This window comes from Podarcis cretensis (assembly GCF_951804945.1).
Source record: "Podarcis cretensis genome assembly, chromosome: 8".
In the NCBI taxonomy this organism is placed as follows: Eukaryota; Metazoa; Chordata; class Lepidosauria; order Squamata; family Lacertidae; genus Podarcis; species Podarcis cretensis.
The window spans coordinates 41,226,224-41,251,897 of record NC_137177.1 but is presented as its reverse complement, the minus strand read 5'-3'; the positions used below and the strand labels follow the sequence as shown (position 1 = coordinate 41,251,897).

Below are 25,674 nucleotides of genomic sequence, written 5' to 3'. Positions count from 1 at the left end.
CCCATCTGCGTTAAACGCTCCTGAGGAAACCGTACCGGCCCCTCTGGGCGGGCCTGAGTACCATAGAGAAAGCAAACATGACTCGAGAGCGAATCAGAAACGCCACAGCCCATGAAAACATCCCGCGGCAGCCCCGCCTCTCAACTAACCATCCTAGCAGCTGGTTAGGAGACTCTAGAGTGCGTAAGAGTACGTATCCTATCTCTGCGTGGTTTCCTTCACCTTTCTCGCTCGTTCGCGCTCATTCCCGCTCTCGCCTCGCGCCCACCGGTACGATTGGCTAGACCAGGAATAAGGCCCGCCTGTAAGCGTGAAGTATGACGGGAGCCGTAGTTTCTTGCGTACTGTGCACATGCGTGCGGGGAAGATGAGTGGAAGGCGCAGCAAGAGCCGCTCGGCTCGTGTGGAAAACTCTGGTTCGCCCGTCAACGGAGAAACGGCCAAGAAGCGGGTCAAGCAAGAGGTTCGCGCGGAGTTTTCTGCAGCCCTGAGGGAGCCGGCCCTGAAGGAGAAGGTGACCGCGGCTTGGGCCTGCCAGAAAGCGCTCGACCACGGTAGGCTTACGGGGCTTGGAGGCGAGGGAAGGAAGCAGCGAGGGAGGCGGGACCGGGGCGGGGCCCTCGGTCTTAGGACCCCTTTTTCATGGTCTCCTCCAAGACTTTAGTCTTCATGGAACTATGAAGCCAGTGCCTGCGTTGTGCTGCCCCAGACTGGAAGTGCGGGAGCTGGGCGCGGCGGCAGAACCGGTTTCGCGAGGTGGTGTGGTGGGTTGGGGCAGAAAGTTGCGCTTGGACCCGAGTTCACACACCCCGCTAGGCCGTAGACCTCGTTAGGTGGATATTGGGCTGGTACCTGTCTCAGCATAACATGCCTTAAAGGGCTGTTGTGAGGAAAAAAGATCGGAGAACGGTCGAGAACTCTGAATTTGTAAAATAAATTTGCCTATCAGAAGCCAAATTACTGTGTTTATGCCTTGCTCTCGGCTGCCTTATAATTAATAGCCAAATTGGGTTTAATAACTTTTTGTACGTTCTATATCAAGGGTCTCGAGCAGCTCCTTATGGGAAAGGCTGCAACAGGTGGGATTTGTTAGCTTAGAAAAAGGGTGGGTAATGTGTGCAGTATTTCTAAAATTACACATGTGGAGCGAGGGAGACAGCAGGTTTTCTCCCTTCCTCATAATACTAGAACTCAGGGCCAAGCTGAGATTCAGGACAAACTAGAGAATATACCTATTCACGCAGCCCAGATTTAATTATGGATTTCACCACTACAAAATGTGATGGTGGCTGCCAACTTCGATGGCTTTAAAAGAGGATTTTCAATTGCTAGTGGTTGTGATGCCTGCATACAACTTTTTGGATCAGAGGTAGTGTGCAGTTGCTGGGAGTCATGACTGGAGTGTTCTATGGGCGCATGATTTTTTGTGGGCTTCCCATAATTTAGCAGGTATGGGACTATAATGCAGAACTAGATGGGCCTTTGGCTTGATCCAGCAGGGCCTTCCATATGTTCACAAATTGATGTGGGAAGAGTCATCTGATGGCACAGTGTTCAAAAACTGCAGGGACAAATGCTGTCCTTGAAAGCAAGCTCTGGGACTCAGCCAGATTCTCATTAATCCCTGAAGTTGTCAGTGTGAAAATAGTTGACAAAGCCCTACAAATTGGCCTGAAAGGAGGATATGCAGCACGCCCTGAGCCAGCGATAATGTATGTGGGGTTAAGGGATGCCTTGCATTCCTAAACTGAATGCTACTTGGCCCCCCCAACTAATGAACTTCATTATTTATTACATTCATACCCCACCTTTCCTCCTAGCACCTCAGGTGGTGTTCTCTCCCCCCACGCTATTTTTTTATCTTCACAACAACCCCGTGCCAGGTGGGTTAGACTGAGAGACTCACTGACCCAAGGTCACCCAGTGATAATTATTTGCAAGTTAATCTAATATGCTGTCTATAATTTGGTTTAAGTATCAGAACTGAAGATGAAAAGGCCAACTTTGTCAGGATTAAGAGTTACATTCCTGCAGCTAGGTAGCACAGTAAAATGTATACAGGAGTGTGTTATGTTTCAGGAAGCTGTTGTCTGTTTTGTTTTCTCCAGAGGCCATTGTCTTAGATCCTGTTCCTTTCCATCACTGTGTCATCCCAAACTTCTTCCAGAATGAGGACTTTTCAGAAGGTCTGCAAAAGGAACTTTTGAGCCTGGATTTCCATGAAAAGTGCAATGACTTGTACAAATTCAAGCAGGTGCTTTATTTGGCATATTTATTTTTTTAAAGTTTTTTGTTTGTTTTTTACTCTGCTCTAGCCAAAGAAGGCTGCTAAAGCATCTTAGAATGATCAACAATCCTTACTCTCCAGGCTTATGGTCTAGAAGACATGACACCAAAAGAAAAGGGATTGGAAGAGTGGAAGAAAAAGCAAACTCTGGCACTAGTTATTTAGTTACAAAACTCCCTACTTTGGATGGATTCTTATGGTCATTTTCCTATTGGGCATGACTATCGGATTCATACATTTATTTTTCAGAAGCAATGTCAGTGGTGGTAATGATCGAGAGCTCAGATCAGTTTTATGCACAACCTGTCAGGCTGGTAGAGCTTTCTTTACAGCAGCTGCAGCCACTGCCCAACCTGTCCACTAAGAATGTTGCTGGGAGACCAGGATGGCTTCAAGTTCTGTTCATGTGTTTGGGTTCTCCTTTCCATACTTTTTTGGGGGGAAATCAGGAGGAAATACTACTAGCTGTTGTATAGTTATGGGGGTTTTTTTGAGTGACCATATCGAGGAGGGGAAAGTTTACTTGGTCAGCTCCCTCTTCACAGGGGACTCTTCACTCTCCTTGCACACCTTTTAGATGACATGCGGTGGGGGTGGGGGACTGGATTTGGCCAGCTGTTTTAGGGAGACCATCCAAATATAAATGAAATTTGCTGTTACCATAAAAGCCATTTGGAGTGTAGGGTAAAAGTTGTAACTCTTGTTGCTTCTTGTTGCATATGCAGTCTGATGACCTGAAGAACCGAGGAGGGCCTTACATCGCTGCTTTAAGGTAAAATTGCTGCTTTGTAATGTGCCAAAGACTACTGTGGATTATGATGCCCAAGTCAAAGATGCAGGGGTGTTCTTGTGTATGCTGAGAACAGCAACTGCTGCTACCTAATTTTCCAAGATACTTAAAAAGATAGTGGCAATTTGGCCTGCTTGCTTGTGTGGTGCTAGTTATATCCCCTCACTTGTAAAGCAATGCATACTTACTTGGAAGTAAGCCCATCTGATTTCTTTGGGACTTACTTCTGGGTCAGCGATCATAAGCCACACTTCAGTGTTGGATTTTGAGCACTAGGCATGTCCATCTTAATTGTTTTTCCTTTTAAATGAGAAGATAACTCCAGTATTGGAGGCAGTATGTCTCTGAATACCCATTGCTAAAGAGCACAAGAGGGGAGGGTTCTGTTGCTCTCATGTCCTGTTTATGAGCTTTATAGAGGCATCTGGTTGGCCACTGTGAGAGCAGAGTGCTGGATCAAATGGACCTTTGGTCTGATCTAACAGGCCTCTGTCCTTAAGATTTGGGGTGGGGATGGACTGAGGAATGTGTGGGTTGACTGAGATATGTGCTGACTGGACTTCTACTAATTGGCCCCCACACCCTACTCAACCTTTGCTTGCTTTTTAACATGTATTGGGAGTATATGGAGACCTTTCAGGTGGATCGTGGTCTTTCTATCAATAAAGATAGATGCCAAAAGGTCAGGTTTTATTCCACATGCAACAAAAATGGTTGAGGTTTAACAGCCTTATGTTCCATGTTGTTCCTCCTTTTAGAAAAGTTCTCTTTGAAGAGTTCCAGTCTTGGCTTTCTGATGTAACCCAAGTGCAGCTGGAGCCAACCATTGATCTGTCCTGTGCCAAATATGAATATACAGGTAAGCAACCTACCAGCAGGACCTGTTGCAGAGATGAGTTTGCTGTACTGGTAGGAGGGTGTGGGAACAGTATCTGATGGATCCTGTTGACCTAGAGTTGGGGCAAAAGACTGAAGCCTGGTAGTTTATCTGGCACATCCAGTACACTCAGCATTGATCTTGCTCAACTAAATCATATGCTGTTGCAGATGCCTTGCTCTGCCACGATGACGAGTTGGAGGGACGGCGAATTGCTTTCATCCTTTACCTTGTACCACCGTGGGATAGAAGTGATGGAGGTACCCTGGATCTGTTCAGCACAGATGGTAGGTGCAGTACAGTAATCCAGTTCCTCCTGCAGTATTTACTGTTGTAGGTTCTGACCAAGCAAGCTATAAAAGTAAAGTTTCCATGCTACTTTTAGCTGGTTCTTTTGAATAGCAGTATTGCTATCTTAACTCTGTATTAGAGTGCTGCCAAAATAGTGCTTTTAAGGTTTTCCTTTTCTGTGACAAACCATATTTTCTGTGAGAAACATAATTTTAATGCTCCTCACCTCTCCAGCATTTTCCTGTAACCCCCTCCCCCATGCTTGGTATCCTGAGAACCACCTACCACTTCTCATGGATACCACACAATCCAGGTTAGCCTTAAGCTCTCTGTGATTCTCCCCTCACTGCCGCTCTAACTCAAGGGATCTTATTCCATCATAGCAGTTGCACTGATTGCCAACCCTGGTTGATCACAAGTTAGAGTGTATGTGAACATTCCTTGATATTGCAGCATCTGGATGGCCAGCAGACCACACAAGGGACAAGCAGCCATCTAGGCATTTTAAAAGCCTGGTATTATTATTATTATTATTATTATTATTATTATTATTATCATTATTATTTCATAAGTATTATGTACTGCTTGATTGCAAAAGAAACCTCAAAGCGGTTTACAAAAAAGATAAAACAATAAAATTATCACTAAAAATTCACAACCATAATTTAAAACATACAGAAAGTAAAAGCCACAATAAACTAAAACAAATTAACTCATACAAACCTTCTAAACATCTGGGTAGGCTTGTCTAAATAAGAATGTCTTCAGCAGGTGCCAAAAAGGATACAGTGAAGGCGCCTGCCTGATATCAATAGGCAGGGAGTTCCAAAGCGTCAGTGCTGCCACACTAAACAATCAAGTTCTTAACAGATGTGGTACGAATATTATGTGGTGCCTGTAAAAATACTGCAGTATCTCCTCAGCTGCGAAATACTGCCAGGCAAAACAGCCATCGTGCTCTGGTCCTAGCGATGTTTTGATACATCGCCCAAGCCTAGTTGCTAATAGGTCGTGGTCTATAGCTTCAGGGCAACACTTGAGTCTTGTAAGCCTGATCATTCCATCTCTTTCAATACTTTGGATTGGATGTCATCTACCTCAGTGGATCATGAATGCTGTCCATGTGAGAGTCTGCACAAACGCAGGTGGTGGTTAATGGCCTGTAGGAGCAGGAAGTAAAATATTGTTTCAAAACCGGCCAGTTCTCCCTGGCTTTGTGGAGATGTCATGATAGAAATGGGACTGCACTATGGTGCTAGAACTTCATACTCAATAGTGTACGTTGTGTGATTCTTTCCCCCCAGCAGATAACTTCCAACCTTTGGAGATTGTCAAGTCTGTGGTCCCTTCATGGAACTCGCTCACTTTCTTTGAAGTATCACCAGTCTCTTTCCATCAGGCAAGGAACTTCTCTCTTTGTTCTTTACATCCTCTGTGCATGTGTCCATAATACTCCTCCACATTCTTCTCCTAGCCTCTGATATACCCTATGTTCCAGGAAACTCGGCTTTCCAGTTTACTTGAGGCCCACCCTCTTCCTGTGATTTGTGGGCCTGGAGGTAGACCTTCAAGCCAAACTCATTGTGAGCCCAGCTTTTAGCTTTCTGTCCTGACTCTCCAAACCTAAATTTTCAGCTCCTCATTCTGCTTTGACAGCTGCCTTTGGCATAAGCCTGACAGTCCATAGGTAGCCTTCCCCCTGTGCTTTGGGGTAGGTTTGTCTTTCATCTAGAGCACCTGGGAGCAGGAGGCAAATAGGAATACCAGACAGACTCAGTGCCCTAGCAAGATCCTCTAGTGCTAGGGGTGCTCAAGATCTCCACGGCCTCAGCTGCATATAATAGTTGGGCCACCCCACAGACATGTTTTATTTATTTGGTTCAGAACTTGAGTTAATCTGGCTCGGTTCAGCTTTGATCTGTGACATTTCATTTAGCTGATGCTTCATAATTGATACTAGATTTATTTTCAAATTCTGCTATGGCCCAGTCTTCAGGATGGTGTAAGACACAATTCTAAATCAGTAGAAGCCCCTTTGTGATTTCTGTTTGGTCCCTGTGCCAAAGACAAAAGTGTTAATAGCATGTCCTTTTGATTTCTCCCATTCCAGGTGGCTGAAGTTGTTTCCGAAGGGAAGTGCCGCTTGTCTGTGAGCGGCTGGTTTCACGGTCCCTCGGTGGCAAGGCCAGTGCGCTATGTGGAACCACTTTTGCCACGGAGCCCTCACCTCCCTCGTGATGTAAATAAATGTTGCTCTTTCTATGACCTAATTCAACAGTATATTCACCGCTCAGTTGCTGCATGGGACGGGGGAGCACAAACACCTAATTTTCAGATTCCACACTGGTCTCTGCTTTTCTTCTGCCACTAGGCTGCCACACAAGAGAGAATCCTTTGGGGCTGAAGTTTAATTCCACTCAAGTGGGGGCAGGAAATTCTGTGCCTGTAACAGGCCAAATGAGGGAACACCAGTTTTATATGTTTCCTGGCATCCATGCCAAAATCTTCATTAAATTTTAGCTTAGAGTAAAAGGGAGGGGCACGTTTTTCAGATATAGAGTCCACACATTAAAATTATTCCAGATTCTTGTCCTAAAGGGGGTTCCTGGTGAGGGAGGTTTTTTCATAATATATATTTTGTTGGATTTTTCTTTCTTAGCCTTTTCTTGTTTCATTTTCCCCAGCACGAAATTTTGTATGATTGGATCAATCCAATTTATCTAGACATGGATTCCCAGGCCCAGATCCAAGAGGAGTTTGAAGATCGGTCTGAGACCCTACTAAAGGATTTTCTCAAGGTGGGTTTTGGAAAGTCATTTCCTACCTTACAATGTGTTCAGTCCTTTCTCGATAATGGGGTGGGCAGAAGGATGGTTTAAAAGGGTAAAGAGAAAAGTTGAAAATGCCATGGAGATGCCTGTTTTAATAATGTGTTGAAGTTCCTGAGAGGAGGTGCTGCCACCCTGAAGGATCGATTCTTGTAAATGAGATACAAATATTACATGACACTTGTCAAAGTGCCAGTTCTGCAGATTGACATGGTCAAGTGGGGACATATGGAATAAGATCCTAATCTGTTAAGGGTGTGATATACTAATAGTAATGCCTTGAATTTGGCTTGGTGACAAATCACAGCCAGTGCACATCTGAGCAGAGATATTATACTCTGATAGGGTCTCACTCCTGTCGGTTATTGTACTGCAGCACCTGTGTGTAAAAACCTGTGACTTTTGTGTGGCTGGAATGTAGCATGTGGTATAAAGGTAGTGCAGGTCAATTTCTGTCCCGGTTTTGCTTCTTGCCCCTCAACCACTAAGGCATGGTCCAGAAGGTTGCTCATAAGATGGTGTCCTTGGGCTGGGTAAGGTTTCTCACTGCTGGGAATGCCATTACTTTGGTGCAATTAATCAGGTGGAGGTCCAAGGATCAGCTACATGAGGCATTCCACTGCAAGAAAACGAAAAACCATGTGTGATTTAACTAAACCCCATTTGGACCTACTCGTTTTCTCTAGTTTTCTAGAGAAAGCCTGGCATGCAGCACTCAAACTGAAGCATAATGGCTAGTACTGCTTAGGCAGAAATGTGGGACTTGCTTCAAAAGCTGTTTGAATGTGCCTTGGTTCCTAGAGAGAGAAATTTCAGCTCGTCTGTGAGGCTCTGAAGAAGGAAGGACTCAAATGGAGCAGCAGGGGGCCCCCTAACAAAAGGTAGGACCAATTCAGGTTGCTTCTGTCTATATTGCATCTTGCTTCTTATGGTCAACTGTGTTCATGCCATCTCACCCATGCTGTGTGTTTTGAACTCATTTTGTTCTGCAATTGTAATTTGATTTGCTGAGAACTTCAGTAAATCCATTTGGTAATCTTTATGTTTACAAGAGAGTGCCTTCTATATTTTAACGCTGCATAAAATCCCTGAAGACAGATTGGGCTGACCAGGACTCCTTTAGATTTGGATCTAGGGCTTCAGCATCCTGCCTTGTTTCATGTCCCTCACCACTGGTAATGTTGGAGGCAGAGGACATAAAAGTGTACTCCAGTTGAACCGTTCTCCCACTCTTTCTCCCCCACTCCTATATATATAATTCATGAAGGATGGTGCTGTCAATGGCTACGAGCCACAATGACTGTACTTTGCCTCCATTGTTGGAGGCAGTAATGCTTGTGATTGCTGGTTGCTGGAAACCACAGGAGGGGAGACTGCTCTTGTGCTCAGGTCGTGCTTGCAGGTTTCCCACAGGCGTCTGGTTAGCCACTGAGAACAGGACGCTGGACTAGATGGGAATTTGGCCTGATGCAACAGGCTCTTCATATGTTCTTATCTGATGCCAGCTCCTCTGCAGTAAGGCTGGTTGTTTTGGGTTGGTTTGAGGGCATATGGTTCCTGGTGAACCTTTTTTTTCAATAAAAAAAAGTTATTGGACATTTTGAGAACTCTAGTCAAAAAGTGGCATGGAAATCTACAGATACAATAGTTTTGTTTTTCCCAGTGGGAGGATTACCAGGCTGGGGGGCAGAACTGAATGTTAAGTACAGGCTGCTGCTGCAAAAAAGTCTTCCTGCACCCCACTCACTTTTCCTGTGTTGCGATGTCATTGTGCAGGGAAAACTCACCCATGGCAGCCAGTGATGTGGAGCAGAGACAGGGGAAGCATACAAAGCAAAGATGTCCTGGCATAGGTAGCTTTGCCTACAGGTTATGGGCAGAGTCCCAAGAACCAGTGGCGTAGCGTGGGGGGTGCAGGGGGGGCCGGCCGCACCGGGCGCAACATCTGGGGTTTAGGGTTAGGGGGCGCAAATCCACGGGTTAGGGGGCACAAATTTCTTGCCTTGCCCCGGGTGCTGACAACCCACGCTACGCCACTGCCAAGAACACCGGTTTTTGTGGCAGAGCCATGCCACACATAATGCATAATTCAGCCCTTTTGACCAGGAAGTTCTGCTTTCAAATTCCTTCTGAGCCATGAAACATTCTGGGTGACCTTGAGCCAGTCACCTTCTCTCAGCCCTAACAGACTTCCATAGGGTTACCAGGAGGATAAGTAGAACAGAAGCCCACATACTCCACCCTGAGCTCCTCAGAAATAAGGCAGGATACAAGTATGAAAGTCTCCTCTCCCAATGATTTGAAAACCTGCATCTTAAAGTGGAATCAACCTCACAAATGAGCCACCATGTGCTTTATTTGCATAATGTAATCTTTTTGTAGGGGACGCAGGTGGCGCTGTGGGTTAAAGCCTCAGCGCCTAGGACTTGCCGATCGAAAGGTCGGCGGTTCGAATCCCTGCGGCGGGGTGCGCTCCCGCTGCTCGGTCCCAGCGCCTGCCAACCTAGCAGTTCGAAAGCACCTCCGGGTGCAAGTAGATAAATAGGGACCGCTTACCAGCGGGAAGGTAAACGGCGTTTCCGTGTGCGGCTCTGGCTCTGGCTCTGGCTCTGGCTCTGGCTCTGGCTCTGGCCAGAGCAGCGATGTCACGCTGGCCACGTGACCCGGAAGTGTCTCCGGACAGCGCTGGCCCCTGGCCTCTTGAGTGAGATGGGCGCACAACCCCAGAGTCTGTCAAGACTGGCCCGTATGGGCAGGGGTACCTTTACCTTTACCTTTTAATCTCTTTGTATAACTGGGGTTGCCTTAGTTCAGAATTTGAACAGGCTGTCTTTGAGGTGTGCAGAGTGACGTTGCCCCTCTTAAGAATGCTTCTTGTCATTTTTAGGTATTATGACAAAGCTGAAGAGGAGAGCCTGCCGGACATTTTGAAAAATTGCATGGAGCTATTCCGCTCAGAAGCCTTCTTCCTGCTCCTTTCCAACTTCACAGGCTTGAAGCTCCACTTTTTAGCTCCTGGGGAAGAAGATGATGAAAAGGAAGAGGAAGGAGAAATTGCTGCAGGCGGCGATTCTTCCAGATGCACACAAGGAGAAAGCAGCCAAGAGGAAACTGGCAGTCGGGAGTACACAGAGGCACATGGGAACATCTCTGACAACAAGGTCAACAGAGAGTGTGGTGTGTAAATCACTATCTGGTTGCAATGACACCTTATTTTTCAACATAGCCACTGCTTTATGGTATGCCTTAACCATGAAGTGCTCAGGGCCCAGTTCCTAGACAATTCAAACCACAGTTGTTACATTCTACTTTGGCTGGATTAATATTCTTGGGTTCATTTTTTGTCACAAGACTAGCACCTAGTTTGTATCCCTTAAAGTTGCGTGGGTGTTTGAAGTTGCCTAGGCAACAGCTGCTGGAATCTCCAAAGACAGAAGTGTGACTGGTTGCCCCAGATAACTTCCTGCCCCTCCTGATGATTTGACTAGCAAAATCAGAAGGAACTATGCAAAATAGGGAAGCTGTATGCAGATTGAGGAAATTTTTGCACTTCATTGTGGAATTGAGCTTTCCTTGGTGCCGCAATTGAATTGCCTGGGCAAAAATAGTCGTTTGTGTTACCTTTCCAGAGCTCGCTTCCATTTCTTTGTTGCCTTTGTGAATGTGGGGAGCAAAAGTGCACATAATTGGAGGTTTTTTCTAAAGCCTCTTGCTGTACTTAGTAGATCTGGAGAGGGTTAGAGTGTGTTTTGCCTGTCATTTAGCTTGGAGGAAAGCTGCAGGGGTGCACAGTTGAATGGGGGATCCTCGGGATCTGAAGGTATGCTAGGCTCTATATAGGAGACTTGTGGGGTCTGTCACCTGCTCACCAGTCATGTCCTTTTGGCTATCTTCCTCCTCAGACTCAAGTGTCCCTCTGTGTACTGGAGAGCTGAGGCATTGGACCAAAGGTTGCTACACTCTAGTCCATGATGCTGAAACAACAGAGTTCTCACTAGATCTGCTGCTCTTCTGTGGGTGTGAAGGTTAGTTTGGTTTTAAGCTGACAAAACAAAAGCAGAAATATATCGCGAAGATGCCAATTTTTATTGTTCAATACGCTCAATGCATTTTGGCAAGAATGTCTTAAGGGCTTATGTGCAAAGATAATGCTGTAAAGATTCTAAGCTACATAAAATAAAACTTTTATAAATACTTTAAAATGTGGCAATATATAATACAAACTTGTATGCAAGTCAAACGGCCAATAAGTTATGCCCCATATATAAACACACTCACTTGTATTTCTTAGTGAACCCAATCACAGAACCTTCTGTTATAAAAGAACTTGGGCAAAATCTTATGGGAGGCCCACCTCAGATTGCACAATTAAATAGGTGTCTTGCCTTCATGAAAAAATAAAAGGGATCACCACTAAACTCTTTGGTGTTTGATACATTCAGCAAATGTTTCTAGAAGGCCACCTTTTTTTTCAGCTTCAAGATCCATGTATTTATTTTCTAAGTTATGTTTTTTTCTTCTGCCTGATGAATTTGTTTCACTGTCCACTGTCCTGTAGTTATATCATTAATTTTAAGATAAGCCCTTCTTAAATGCATTCTTCCTCAAATGCATTGGTGTGCTTTCTTTTGGTTTTAAGCTGCCTTGAGCATTTATGTGAAGCTGGATAGAGACCCATAAATAGCGCAAGATGGGTCTGTTCCAGACTTGCATCCCCCACAGTGTTTCTTGACGTATGCCCAGAGGGAGCAATCCAAGATGTCATAGCACACAGCTTTCAGCACAACCCAGGTAGGGACAGGTGTCCTTTTCCTGTGGGTGCATCTGTGCTTGAGCACAAAAGTCAGCCGGCAAACAGCTCAGCTGAGCTAGTCTCATTCAGCCAACGTGTGTATTGTGGGGACTGGAAGCACAAATGGTCTATTGGCATTTCCCAGAACTCTGGTCCTCTTGCTTTGTTTCTTAGTAAAGAGGGGTTTTTTATATTAAAAGGAAGACAACGAATAAGAAATACTTGCTCAGCTGCCTGAGACAGAGGAGAGTAATGAAACTTCCTTCAGACATCCAGGAAGCACCACCTCCTGAAGCAACCCTTGCCAATCAGACGTTCCCTAGAAGTTTTGGACTACAACTATCAGCCAGAACCAGGCTGTAGTCCAATACATTGGGAGGGCATGTGGTTGGCAAAGGCTGCCCTAAACATAATGAAAAGTTAAAAGGCAAGCTGTAAAACCTTTGTTCCATCATTTTAATGCTAAGACTTGGATTTGGGCTTTTTATACTGCTGCTTTTCTTTATGTAGCCCATGAATATGAGTACAGTCATACCTCGGGTTAAATGTGCTTCAGGTTGAGCATTTTCAGGTTATGCTCTGCGGCGACCCAGAAGTAACGGAGCACATTACTTCCGGATTTTGTTGCTCGTGCAGATGCTCAAAATGACGTCACACGGAAGCGGTGAATCACGACCCACAGACACGGGTTGCGTTCGCTTCAGGATGCGAACGGGGCTCCGGAACGGATCCTGTTCACATCCAGAGGTACCACTGTATTTGTGTTAGAAACCATAAGCTGCCCCTAGAAGGTTCTTTTGAGGTAAATTTGACAAAGTCTACATCTAAAACAAGTCATATGCTTGGCATACAACTTTTCTTAATAGTTCAGTGGGAGTGAGCAGTGACTTTGGAAAACTTAACAAAAACAAATGACAACTGCTCATTTCTTTTTTTCAAGATTGGGACGTGGAGTATGGTGGCTTTACTTCATACCTTGCAAAAGATGAAGATGAAGAGGTAAGCAGTTGTCTCTACCCCTCTTGTGCTTTATCAGACCATTTTGAAAGCAGTTTACTCCGTGCTCCCCATGACCCATACATAAGTGTGGGTCATGCACAGGGCAATTGAGTACTTTTTCCTGAAGTGTCAGCAATTCACGTTGCCCGTTTCTTTTTTATTATGGCAAAACATAGATTGGCTTAAGCTTGGGGAGGGGGGACAGTACAGTGGTGTGGGAAGGGGATATCTTCTTGCTCACACCTCTCATTTGGAGGGCTGTGTAGTGTTGCTGTTTTCAAGGAATCTGCATTGAAACCTTTCCCAATTTAACTGGAGCAGGAATTTGATTCACTTATTCTACACGTGCACAGAATAAGTTCTTTAACCTGACACCAGAATGTCTCCTCTCTCTGTCTTCTGCAGAAGTAAATTATATCAGCTTGTTTCCTTAACACTTCCTTTGGTTTTTTTCTTCAAGCTGCTGCTGATCACTCCAGAGATGAACTGTTTGGCCTTGGTGTATAGAGACCCAGAGTCGCTGAAATTTGTGAAGTATATCAACCACCGTTGTTTGAAGCAAACAGCCAGAGAGACAGAGCAAACTGGATTCTGGGACATTTGCTTTGTTTACTATGAATGACAGTTGCCACATGGACTCAAAGAGTTGTATAGTTGGGCGCTGAGGGTCATCTAGTCTGATCCCCTGCAATGCAGGAATCTCAGCTAGATCTTATATGACAGATGGCCATCCAACCTCTGCTTAAAAGCTTCTAAGGAAGGAGAGTCCACCACCTCTTGCAGTCAGAAAGATATTTCTGAAGTTGAGTCGGAATCTCCTTTGAAGACATTGGTTCAGGTCCTAGCCTTTGGAGGAGAAAACAAGCTTGCTCCATGTGACAGCTCTTTAGATATGGTTATAATACCCACTTCCCTCAGTTGTTCCTCAGAAGGCCTGGCTTCCAAACTGTTGATTGTCTTGATCATCCCCTTCTGCACATGTTCCAGCTTGTCAATATCCTTTGTAAACTGTGGCACACAGAACTGGACAAAGTATTCCTGGTGTATTTGTGCAGCTGGTTCTTCCCAAAGACAGGTGGGAATGCTGATGGTCTACCTGCACTCCTGTGGTGTTGGAGGAACCTAGAACAGTAGCCCTGAGCAACTTCAACATTTACATTAAGGCTGCATTAAGTTCTCACCAGTCCAATGCATAGGATAGGGAGCAAAACCTGCACCTCATCTTTGCTGCAACCAAGACTATGAAAAAAGGGCTTCATTTTCATCGTAAAGGTAAAGGTAAAGGTACCCCTGCCCGTACAGGCCAGTCTTGACAGACTCTGGGGTTGTGCGCCCATCTCACTCAAGAGGCCGGGGGCCAGCGCTGTCCGGAGACACTTCCGGGTCACGTGGCCAGCGTGACATCGCTGCTCTGGCGAGCCAGAGCCGCACACGGAAACGCCGTTTACCTTCCCGCTGGTAAGCGGTCCCTATTTATCTACTTGCACCCGGAGGTGCTTTCGAACTGCTAGGTTGGCAGGCGCTGGGACCGAGCAGCGGGAGCGCACCCCGCCGCATGGATTCGAACCGCCGACCTTTCGATCGGCAAGTCCTAGGCGCTGAGGCTTTAACCCACAGCGCCACCTGCGTCTAATTAGTGGTAATTTGGAATGTGTATTTCATTCTCTGTACCATTACCTCATCCTATGCAAGGGCTGCAAACACATTCTTCTCAGTGGTGGGAGGGGCAGGGTGTTCCTCCTGTCATTGCTTACCACTATGTCATCCTTTTTGGGAAGTGTGGTTACTGTTGTATGAAGCCCAAGACACACTTTTTTTTTCTGGGAAGAGGGTCAGCCGGTTTCTGCTGCTATAGTGCTTAGGGGTTGTGGGTTGTTGCATGGAAGGGCAATGCATAATTGTTACATCAGGCATGGTAAGGGTGATTTTTAAAACAGAGCTTAGGGACATGTGTCCTAGCAACTTAAAACAAGAGGGTCACAATAAAAAGCTGTAGTTTTAGGATTTCATTATATAACCCACCTTTTGACTGAATGGGGCCTTAAGGTAGCTTAAAAAAGGGAAGTATATTTGATTTTATACATGAAAATCAAATATACTTCCCTTTTTTGCCATTTACAAGGGCTCAAGTGTCATAAGAATATCAACTAATGATATTTAGTGGTCACAAATTTCCCAAGAGCACAGAGAAGAGGGAGCTTGAGGTCTGTTTGTTTTATTGAAGATTACCGATCTTAAGTGCTGCAACATACTATTGCTTTCATCAATAAAAATACTATACATGGCTATATAAGATTCATAAATAACCAACATTCCCTTTTCAGACTTTGGTCCTCTCTGACAGTATAGAACAGTCAGTTGTTTCTCTGTTCTCTTCCCACTACTATAGACTTCAGCTCCTGCTAACAGTTTCATAGTAATATTTCTATACAGGAGCACTATATGTGCATCCTATTCTGCTGGACTTCCTTTACCCAAGCAGGCTCCAGGGTGTGTGATATGTCAGCTGCTACACCACTTTGCCCATCTCACTGAGCTGACTGCCTTTTAAAACGATCATCCCACCGCAGTCTCCGTCAATCTTTTCTTTAATAAAGAGGATGTGACTCCCACACGCATTATCTTGATGAGTGCATTAACGTCGTTGTGCTTAATAGCCTCACGGCATGCAGCAATCACCTGTGTCTTGGGCCTACCAACTGCAGGATGGAAAGAAAAATAATAATTAAAGACTGTTCTAAGCACTTGGTAGTACATAATGAACACTGCAACCTTAAACAAGAATAATGTTAGTAGGTTGAATGCACATAATAATTTTTGATGCAGCAGTCACCATTTCCTCAAAGCTCTGTTCTGCAGTATGGCCTAGTAACAGTCAAAGTCCTTTGATCTTGTTACAAAAGGGATGAAGACATATGAAGGGAAACAATCATCACACTGCCATTTTGCCCTAAGTCCTGATAAAATCAGGTATTTTCTTTGGCACCTGAAAAACTCAGTTCTTTCTCAAATTGCAAAGTGACTGCAACAAGTTCAATAATCTCGTTAACCAGCTTCTGCAGTACCACTGAAATGTGTTCAAGAGCAGAGTCCATCCACTGACATTTTCCCATAAAGAACTGGGACAGCTTATTCAGAGATACCTGCTCTCATCCATTTTGCTACTTCATGATTTTTCTATAAATTCTAACTGCCCTCTTTGACCAATTCTATCTGGGAAGAATGCTGAACCGGCACTTGTGTGGCAGTATCTCCCCCCCCCCCCCCAAAAAAGGAGGAATCCAGGATGCTAGGAAAGGGCCACTGGTAATGCAGAAGAAAAGAGGCCAAGGATTAGGGGGTTTACATCATGCAATAGAAAACCAAAGCCCTGCCTAAATGCAAGGGAAAAGACCCTCATGACTCCATACAAAATAAATGGAGTAAAGGAGCATTTCAGTGTCATAGCATTTGCAACTTTGACAGATGTATTGCAGGACTAGACTAATATACTGTGCCAATAACAATTTTTTGTACCAGCTATATTCTATGTCCCTCCCACACGTACACAATGGTTTAACCCTTGCAGAAAGCAATCCCCATTCAGCTGCCGGGAAGGAGGGGATAGCACAACATTTGCCTCATAGTGCTATGTACAGCAATGCCAATCATTCTGCCAAGAGGGAAGATATAGAAGACACTGGGATCAGTAGCATGGTATGGGGAGCAAAACCAGATCTTCCCCTAACCTTTGCAACAGAAGGAGCAGATTGCCCTCTGCCTTTCAACTGTCTTAGGGTGGCTACTGCAGCTGCTTTAAGAAAGATGAACTACAGGTACAGGCAATGTCCAGAAGAAACCAGATCCTTCTCTTTGCAAGTGCTTTGTTTCTAGTACAGCACTGTTCTTTCAGAGAAACAACTTCACACTTCCCAAAATGTTACCCTCACTGCAAAACAGAAGCTCTGCAAAAAAAATATTCAGCAAATTTCCCTGCTCTTACCGCATGACAAACTAACACAGATTTAATTGCCAGTAGAAAGGAAATGCCAGTATGCCCTTCCCTCAAGCAGCTTGGTGAGTAGCTGCTCTACCTTTTTCCTTCCTACATCCTTTCAAGATACAGTGGTACCTCCGGTTACAAACTTAATTCGTTCCGGAGGTCCGTTCTTAACCCAAAACCGTTCTTAACATGAGGCGTGCTTTCACTAATGGGGCCTCCCGCCAGCATGCAACTTCCGCTCACATTCCAGGGCAAAGTTCGCAACCGGGAGCATCTACTTCCAGGTTAGCAGAGCTCATTACCCAAAGCGTTCGTAAGGAAGACGGTACGTAACCCGAGGTTCCACTGTATTTCAAACTGCCATCCCATACTCTCTAATCCTCCTTTTTCACATTCCTTTTGCATAATTTGGGAACACCTCTGTGTTGGAAGAAGTCTGAAGTCTGTTTGAACTAGTACAAATAAATACATCTCTGGAAAAGAAGGCATGTAGTGGGGCAAGATAGTGGACCTTTGGCTATTTTCCCAACTGAGTATCCACTTCCAAAACCTGTGGCTTGCCAAGCTGAGATAAAAAGTAGCCATTGCCTGAAAACACCCTCATTTTTTCATCTTTCCAGCAAGCAGGACATGAGCACAAGGAAAATGCTGGTTCACCCCACCCCTTCTCCAGCACATACCGCGCAAGCGTCCTGCTCTTTGGATAGCCTGGTTTACTGCCTTGAGGTTATTTAGAAGTTCTGCGTGATTGCTGCAGCGAATATTGTACTGGGACTGCAAATCCCTGTTGAGATAATATAGGTCTTTGTATCGCTTCTTCATATTTTTCCTGTGGGAATAAACACAAAGAGTGTAACTTACAGGCCTTGGAAATCAATCACTGCCCAGAACCAATCCCATTCAGTTGTTACAGGGAATGTGACTAAGATGACAAATATATGATGAAAGAATAAAAAAATGGGCTCCCAAAGGCATGTTTGGGTTAAAAGTGGGTCCTGGCTCTGAGATGTGTGTGTTACAGTAACCATTTATTCACACTGGCCAGGATGCTCTTCAAGAACAGCTTCTGCTGACCTAGGAATTTCAGTACCAAAAACCTCAGCAGATTTCAAGACTCCTCAATCTTCCTACCCACTTGATCTGTATCCACCTTCAGTCTTCCTGGAGGTAATAGGTTAGAGCTATGTCATCACCCTACCCCTGGCATACATAAAGGGTCTGCTAAGGAGCAGAACAAGCAAACTTGAGCCAAGGCCGCATGAAGAGGAAATTGTTGTGTTTTCTGAAGAAGCTAAACAAGCAAGTGGGGCAGCCAATAGCACTGGAAAATGCTTGGTACTCAAAGCACTCTTGTTTCTTACATTTATTAAGATTGTTGTTTGAAATTTTGCACACTGCTTTAGTAAATTTTGTGAATTAGATAAGAGAATTGTTTGCATAGTATTATTATTAACAAACAATAATGTGATTTATTACCTGCCCTTCACCAGAAAATCCCAGGGTGGCTCGCAACAATACAGTATTTAAAACAGTTTAAACAAGTTACAGTCACAAAAATAGGCTGTGCACCCTGGAGCCAGAAAAACAATAGCTAGTCAGAAATACTTATGGAGGGGAAATGACACAAAGCCAACTTACATGTCTCCCATGAGGCGTGAATCTTCTGCTCGAACCAACATGCTGCGAATGAGATTGGAGTGCTCCGCCATGTCAGCTGTGAGCTTCTGAGAGAATGTGTGAGAATTATCCACCTACAAAGGAGCATCAGTCACATGTTAGGGCAACTAAGGTACACATCAGGTAGACTCACAAGATTCAAACAGTTTTTTTCTATGGAACCCCTGCTAAATCAAGGGTAAAAATACCCTGCGAAAACACCCGGAAATAAACTCTGTTTCAGCAGGGAATTGCAATGCAAATCCCTTCCTGATTCTGGAAGAGGTTTGCATGGGATCTGCTGATGAGCAGGAGTGAAATTTTGTTCTGTTTGCTTGCATGCTGCTATTCACTGCTGGGAACAGGGACACACAGCAAGTGCAGTATTTAAACCAACCCTAGCACCCACTAGCTGGCATCATGAGTGATGTCAGCTGATGGGCAAGTGGGAATGGGTTGGGGAAAATGGCCTCATGAGCTGACAGGCCAGAGGTTCCTCAACCATGTTAGAAACTTGTTCTCTTGTTAAAAGCAGGTCTCAAATTAGACAGAAACTCTCCAAACAGAAGGCATGGATCTGAATAGCGTGGCTACTGTGAGAGAAGCAGCCGATTCCAAAACATTGGGGGAAACTAGAGCACGGTGCTGTTTCACCTACTATCTAAATAGACCAGTTCCCCATTTCAGATCGCCCAGTTTTAGGCAAAAGGATAAACAACATATTCTGCATGCAATTCCTCAAAAACATCCCTTGCACAAGGCCTACTGAAACCAAGGATGTGCTTAGCTCCTATCCATTCCAACTTGTGTAAGTTTATTTCCAGCGTATTGTATCCCTCAGCAGCATTTGAAAACTCTTTCTCACTTACGACAACTAGGGCCTTTCGCATCTCTTCAAAATATGCTGGGAAATCTGCTTCAACCTGCAAGTCTTCAATTGCCCAAAAGGAGGCCATCGACTGAATAATGTCACCAGCCAAGTCAATGTTGTCAGTGTTAATGGAGATCTAACAGGCCAGAAAAAGAACAAGAGACATGTCAGATTTGAACCACTCTCCAGCACTTCAAAGGATAGTATGCAAATAAATAATTCCGCAAGCACAAGGGTTACTGATAGTACAATAGGACTTCTGCCACTACACCCTGCTGCATGCCCTATACTGTCCCAAAATCAGCTCTGGAGATTTGGGGGGGGGGCAGAAGAGGGGGAGAACATTCTGTTGCACAAGGAAAAATTCTCACACCAACAGAGCCTTGATGCCATGCTGAATGAACCCAAACACTTCACAACACTAGGGATAAGTGGATTCTCTTGATCCTGAGACTGAATCATTGCTGAGAGCTGATGTAGCCCTAAGCATTCAATTGGGTGGGAGAGTATTGACAGACCCATGTAACAGCAGCAGAGCTTAAAGGGGAGGAGGGAGAAAGGCAATGGTTAAAGAGCTTTTCATTAAGAGGACCCCACAAAAAGCACCATCCTTGTTTGGGACAAACCTCTTTGTCCACTTCAACCCTTATGTCTCTTAGTGTCTAGTTGTCCACTGTGAGGCTTCCAACACATTACTTAAGAATCAACACCAAATAGATGAAGAGGCAGCAGAAAGCCACTGCCTGGCCCATTTGAGCAGTTCTCCCCATCACTTTCTCTGTCACCAACTCCGGTGCTCACCTGAGGATCTTGCCACATAGTTCCAATAATGCAGTATGGCAGAAAATCTTTTGGGGGAGGGCAGAATTTCCCTTCCTCTGCAAGTAAGTCCACCAAAGTAATTAACCAAAAATGTTTTTTACTAGCCTACTAGTCATTTGTGGTACACAAAAGAAAAGAGCTATATTTGCTTTAACTAACATTTCCCTGCTTGGGCACCTTAGGTAAGATTTTGCATTGCCCTAAGACCAAGGCAGTGCCTATTTACAAGACTAATTGCAACACCACAAAGCAAAATGTTACCTCCCCACTGGGCTTCATTTTGATGCACAGCTGCCCCGCGTCACGCAGGGAGGTAAAACAGACTTCAAAGGACTCATTGTGGATTGCCATGTCCTCTGGTAACAGGAAATTTTGTTTCAGCCACATGATGACCTTGGAAACATAAATTCACAACATGAGTAATCTACAAAGGCTTCAAAGCTCTTTTGATGTGGTACGTATATACCACGCCTGGCACAAGGAGCCAAGATGTGCAGCTTTCCATGTCCTGCAAACTGTGAATGCCAGCCTAAGGCAGAACATGCAGCTGCATTCATAAACAGAGCGCATATGAGGAAACTCAAGCGTTTTACCTACCAGGGCATCATTAAGGATCCAGGCTGTATTGCCCCTACCAACACCATCAATGTCTGGCCTGTTCTCAGATTATGCTATGCTCTGGATACAGTGGGACGAAGCCTTAGCTCCTAATGAGGGCTCATGGAGTGGGTAGGGCTGCTGGAAAAGGGAGAGAAGCAAGAGGAACAATGGCTCCTTTTACGTTGATGAGAGGAGCATCAGTGGCAGATGTGGCACCAGGATCAATGGATCTAGGACCAGATCCTTGCACTCTCTCACCACCGGCTACCAAGTGCCACACTCAGACTAGATATTTTATGTTTATCTAATAACCTGCTCCGAGTCTTGCAGGTCAATGACAGGAAGCTCCTGATGAAAATTTTGCAATTTAGGCAGCATTGCTGCAATGGTGGCAACGATCACCTGCTCCTCCAGACTGCCTTATATCTCTGGGGGGATGCTAGGAATGAGCTTATGATACCAGGTTTCAGTTCTCAGCCTGACCTACCTAGACTGCTTTGTATTCCTGCTCCCAAAAGCGGCACCTGGTCACCCTGATACATCTCCAACCAGGTTTGTGTTACAAGGTGTGCATCTGACCTACACCAGTGTCCTGGGCATGCCCCTCTCTCTCTTTTAAATTATCCTCAATGGGCAAGAGTGCTGCTATCTGCTGCCACCCCTTTTTGCCTCTTTTATAAAACAGGTTACGCCCTTTCCTCAAGCAGGAGGCAGATAAACGGTAGAGCAGGAATGCCCTTGCCCAGAATGAAATCTTCCATTTGGTCCAGGGAAGGGGACTTCCCATTCTCACAATTTTCTCTCTTCCCCCGCAGCAAAGTATCAGCACCTACCAATCAGGTCCTTTCCCAGTGCCACAAACAGGAGGCAAAATTAACAGGAAGACATTTAAAGAACCAGAGAAAAGGTTAAATTAATAACATTTGCATATCGCACTGAGTGAACAGATATGAACATATGAAGCTGCCTAACACCACTGGACTATTGTCTACTTGGGCTCGGTACTGTATCTGCTACCCAAGAACTAAATGTAGCTTGAGATGCCAGGAACACAATATTCACACCATGCATATAAAGCACTATGATACCACTTCAAACCAAAGAATTCTGAAGCTGTAAGGGTGCTGAGAATTGTTAAGATAACCCTTTTTCCTCTCACAGAGCTAAAATTCTCAGAGTTCAACTGGGAATTGTAGCTCTGTGATGAGAACAGGGATCTAAATAAGATCTTTATTCTAAAAAAAATATCCCAGTTAATCTCTGCCTTGGATTGGAACTGATTTTATGTATGTGTTATTGTTGTTTCAAAGTGTTCTAATATTTATAATTGTTTTTTAAACTGATGTTATAAATGCAACTGTTTTAACTTTCCGCATTAGAAACTTTATCTATTTATCTATCTATCTATCTATATGTTACTGTAAATCCCTTTGGGCTGCCTGATGGGAAGTGATTCATAAAAGAAGTAAAATAATTAATAAATACACATTTAAAGTATTAACTACATCAGGGTTGAGAAGAGAATTGAAGACTTACTGTTTGCACCCTCTCACTGATTGTGAATCGTACAAAGCTTAAAGGACCAGGAGCAGAGTCTGGACTACTCAGAATATACATTGAGAAGCGAGGGAGTTGCCTTGACAGCTCAAAGACATGGTATTGCATGCTGGAAAGACACCCAACAGAACAATCAAGAGGGCTCAGCTGGTATCACATGGTTTCTGGCATAAAAATGCACCTAAATAATTCATGATCCCTGCTACAGAATTCTCCAAAGCCCCAGTTCCTGCACTGGCTAGCATCACAAAAAGTTGATCTGGAAATGAAAACAATGATGAGCTCCAGCTTATTTTTCTTTTATTCTAAGTTACATGCTAGTATCCACTTTCATGTTAGTATCCACAACAGTTTGCCCAATCATGCACTTTACAACAGAAGTATACAGAACTACTTAACAAAGTTGACCAGGTAGAATACAGAGTAATGATTTAATAGAAATTATTGCTAAAGTCTCTAATATGTATCAAAGTCCTGGAAACCTGAGCTTTTGTTTTTTTAAAAAGAGCAAGTTTCTAGACCTCAGGGATACACAGATATATTTTAAAGGGTGATGGGAGTATGTGTTCAAGATTCTTAGGCAAGTAGGGGGTTCTCATTGGTCAAAGAGAGAATTCTGTTTTGCTCTTTACAACTCATTATCCCTTCCTTCTCCCCATGTGCCCCCAAACCGATTCTAACTTCTATAATCCTTACTGCTTCCTAATGTGTCATTATGTCAATTTCCTCCCTGTACTGCCAGGATTGTATATACCTGGCACTAAAAGCCCAAACCACACCCAGGCAATGCAAAGAGCAGCAGAACAGAGTGCTTTATACCTCACAGATCTGACTTCTTTGTATCAAAGAAGGTAGGATTAGAGCCAATTTGCTTCTGTGTTAAAGATGCTGATAAGTCAGTATCTCATATGAGATTGTTATGGCAGAGCATCCAAATGAGGGGGGACGGGATGCTGCACTTTACTGATGCACACATTATTTCCAAAACTTTCATTTGGATTTGTACCAAATTTAGAATATTTTGGAAAAGACAAAACAGACGAAGGGGCAAGGGAGAGATAAACACAAGGATGTTCAGGACAGAAGCCTTCTCAGACTACTGTAGGCCATGACCAAAGCTTCCTTTGAATCCTAATTGTCAAGCAAATAGATTCCACAAGATCATGAGAATGACTTTGCAGCAGGGGGAAAGGTTGCTTTGACTTCTTTAACACCAAAAGAATGAACAGATCCAATATACATAATCCAGTTCTGTACTGATTAATTGTTCAAAACCTTCCCCATTAAAATATGCATATAAATTGAAAATGCTGAAGCTGGTATTTGTGGGCTCAAAGGACTAAGCAAAGACTATTAACCCACATGATTTAGACTGTACTGTTCCCCAAGCAGAGAGCATGAGTGAAGATGCACCCCATCAAAGTGATAGTGAACAGGCAGCTCAAGCAAATGTGTCAAACACACACACAGCTAGAAAAAGCCTCTTTTGTATCTACCTGCCAGTATCACCCTTACCTATTCTTGTAGCCGACAAAGGCCTTGATGTTCAGCTCCACTGGAACATCTTTGGGAGGGGTGAGGGGAATTTTAATGCGGCTCGAGAGGTTCTGAAGACTAGGGTGGATCACATGACTCTCACCTTCAAATATTCCTTCAGCAAAAATCAGCACCGCTCGGATGATTGTGTCTTAAAGGGGAGAAAAGACCTGACCAATTAGTGGCTTTTCTTTGGCATGGCTTTCAAAATTAAGCAAGGGGGAGGAGGGTACTATAATGTAGATTTAATGGTGCACCATATTGTGCCAAACTCTGCTGCATAGTTAAAGACAATGAAAGCAATATAGTAACTGACAACTATGAAGGAATCTTATAAAAGTACAATAGGAGCCACTGTTATTGGAATCCTTCATAATTACCCATTATTTTCTCTTCTTTCTCCAATACCTTCCAATCTTTGGGCTTGCAATAAATATACTAGTGCTTAGGTGATGAGGGTGTGTATGACCCAGATATTATTAACCTCCATAAAACAGACACCATATGAACACACTCCCCTTCAGGGTGCGATTCACAGCATCTAAGATTCACTGAAACTCTCCAGTGAGTACCAGAAAAACAGCAATAGCTATTTATTTAAAGTGCTGAGTGATTTTAAACATTCCTCTCCCAAGGCCCGACGAGCTTCTCTAGGACAGGGCAGAAACAATTAAAGGGAACCAAAGGGTCACCTTCTGCCTTTTTAGAGTGCTGCTGTCCAAACATTTGCAGAGAAAAGAAAAAAGCAGGGCTATTCCAAGCCTTATGTCGTATGCCTTATGCCATTTATGCCTTTTATCTTATGGCATATATGCCTTATGCCTTGTAAGCCTTGTGCCTTTTATGCCATGTATGCCCCTTATGCTGCCTAGTGCTAACCATATATCTTTGCAATGTGGGATGCCTCCCAAACAATCTTGCTTCTTGCCAAAGAGTAGTTCAGTGTAATAATGTTTCAGAACCCTGTATCTTTGAACACAAAAGGATGCTAAAAGCTTAAAATAGTGAGCATTCTTCAGACCAAGTAGCCCAAATACAGTCGTGCCTCGCAAGACGAAATTAATCCGTTCCGTGAGGCTCTTCGTATAGCGGTTTTTTCATCTTGAGAAGCAAGCCCATTGACAGCTTAGCGGATTAGCGCTATTAGCGGTTTAGCGGCTTTTAGCGGATCAGCTGATAAGCGGCTTAGGGCTTAGGAAAAGGGGGGGGGGAAGGGAAAAAACCCCGCAGGAACTCGCAAGACATTTTCGTCTTGCGAAGCAAGCCCATAGGGAAATTCGTTTTGTGAAGTGCCTCCAAAACGGAAAACCCTTTCGTCTAGCGGGTTTTCCGTCTTGCGAGGCGTTCGTCTTGCGGGGCACTACTGTATATGTATATTCCATGCATGGATAGCTGAGAAAGCTTAAAGGCTGAAAAGCTGCTCTTCCATGTATCATGGAGGCCTCCTGCATGCCAATCTGAGAAATGATCCAAAAAGAAGGAAATGCACCTCAGGACTGGAAAGAGCTGAAACAAGAGCTAGAAAGCATAGGTTAACCTATGGAAATAAGCTTTTGGACTAAGCCTTTCTCACCATTGGACGTGGAAATACATAATTCAACGTGAGCAGATTCACTATCTGAGCCCAGATTGACCGAGAGTGCTGTTTGGAGCTGGGTGTTTGCAGGAATCACACCCCTTTGTCCATCCATCTCATTCACTTGGGTGTTTAGTTCCACTTGCTGTAAAACATGATTCCAAATTCAACCATTTCAAAAGCTGGATTATTTGTGAGTGTAATTTCAGA

General features: G+C 44.3%; 2 protein-coding genes across 5 annotated transcripts in view; one reads left to right on the top strand and one right to left on the bottom strand.

The window, feature by feature from the left end:
• Window positions 1–337: 337 nt before the first annotated feature.
• Window positions 338–15,157, top strand: OGFOD1 (2-oxoglutarate and iron dependent oxygenase domain containing 1). Of its 3 annotated transcripts, none has more exons than XM_079988306.1 (13): window positions 338–554; window positions 2,109–2,254; window positions 3,013–3,059; window positions 3,836–3,936; window positions 4,125–4,241; window positions 5,553–5,644; window positions 6,356–6,484; window positions 6,930–7,043; window positions 7,875–7,954; window positions 9,961–10,250; window positions 10,976–11,098; window positions 12,806–12,864; window positions 13,325–15,157. In XM_079988306.1, the coding sequence occupies exons 1-13, from the start codon at window positions 353–355 to the stop codon at window positions 13,484–13,486; spliced, it is 1,662 nt and encodes a 553-aa protein (XP_079844432.1). In that variant the 5' UTR covers window positions 338–352; the 3' UTR covers window positions 13,487–15,157. The 3 variants fall into 3 exon arrangements, 2 of the variants coding, with proteins under 2 accessions (XP_079844432.1, XP_079844433.1); XM_079988307.1 differs by lacking the exon at window positions 338–554 and adding an exon at window positions 663–756; XR_013841884.1 differs by lacking the exon at window positions 13,325–15,157 and having other exon boundaries at window positions 9,961–10,234.
• BBS2 (Bardet-Biedl syndrome 2) overlaps window positions 15,064–25,674 on the bottom strand; it is a 27,759-nt gene continuing 17,148 nt past the window's right edge. For both annotated transcript variants that reach the window (XM_079988279.1, XM_079988278.1), the window contains exons 10-17: window positions 25,462–25,609; window positions 23,868–24,039; window positions 22,332–22,461; window positions 20,457–20,588; window positions 19,372–19,509; window positions 18,485–18,597; window positions 17,527–17,675; window positions 15,064–15,563 (exon numbers count right to left, since the gene is read on the bottom strand). In XM_079988279.1, coding sequence (XP_079844405.1) covers window positions 15,421–15,563; window positions 17,527–17,675; window positions 18,485–18,597; window positions 19,372–19,509; window positions 20,457–20,588; window positions 22,332–22,461; window positions 23,868–24,039; window positions 25,462–25,609 — 1,125 coding nt within the window. In that variant the 3' untranslated portion in view covers window positions 15,064–15,420. The remainder of the gene's footprint in view (window positions 15,564–17,526; window positions 17,676–18,484; window positions 18,598–19,371; window positions 19,510–20,456; window positions 20,589–22,331; window positions 22,462–23,867; window positions 24,040–25,461; window positions 25,610–25,674) is intronic.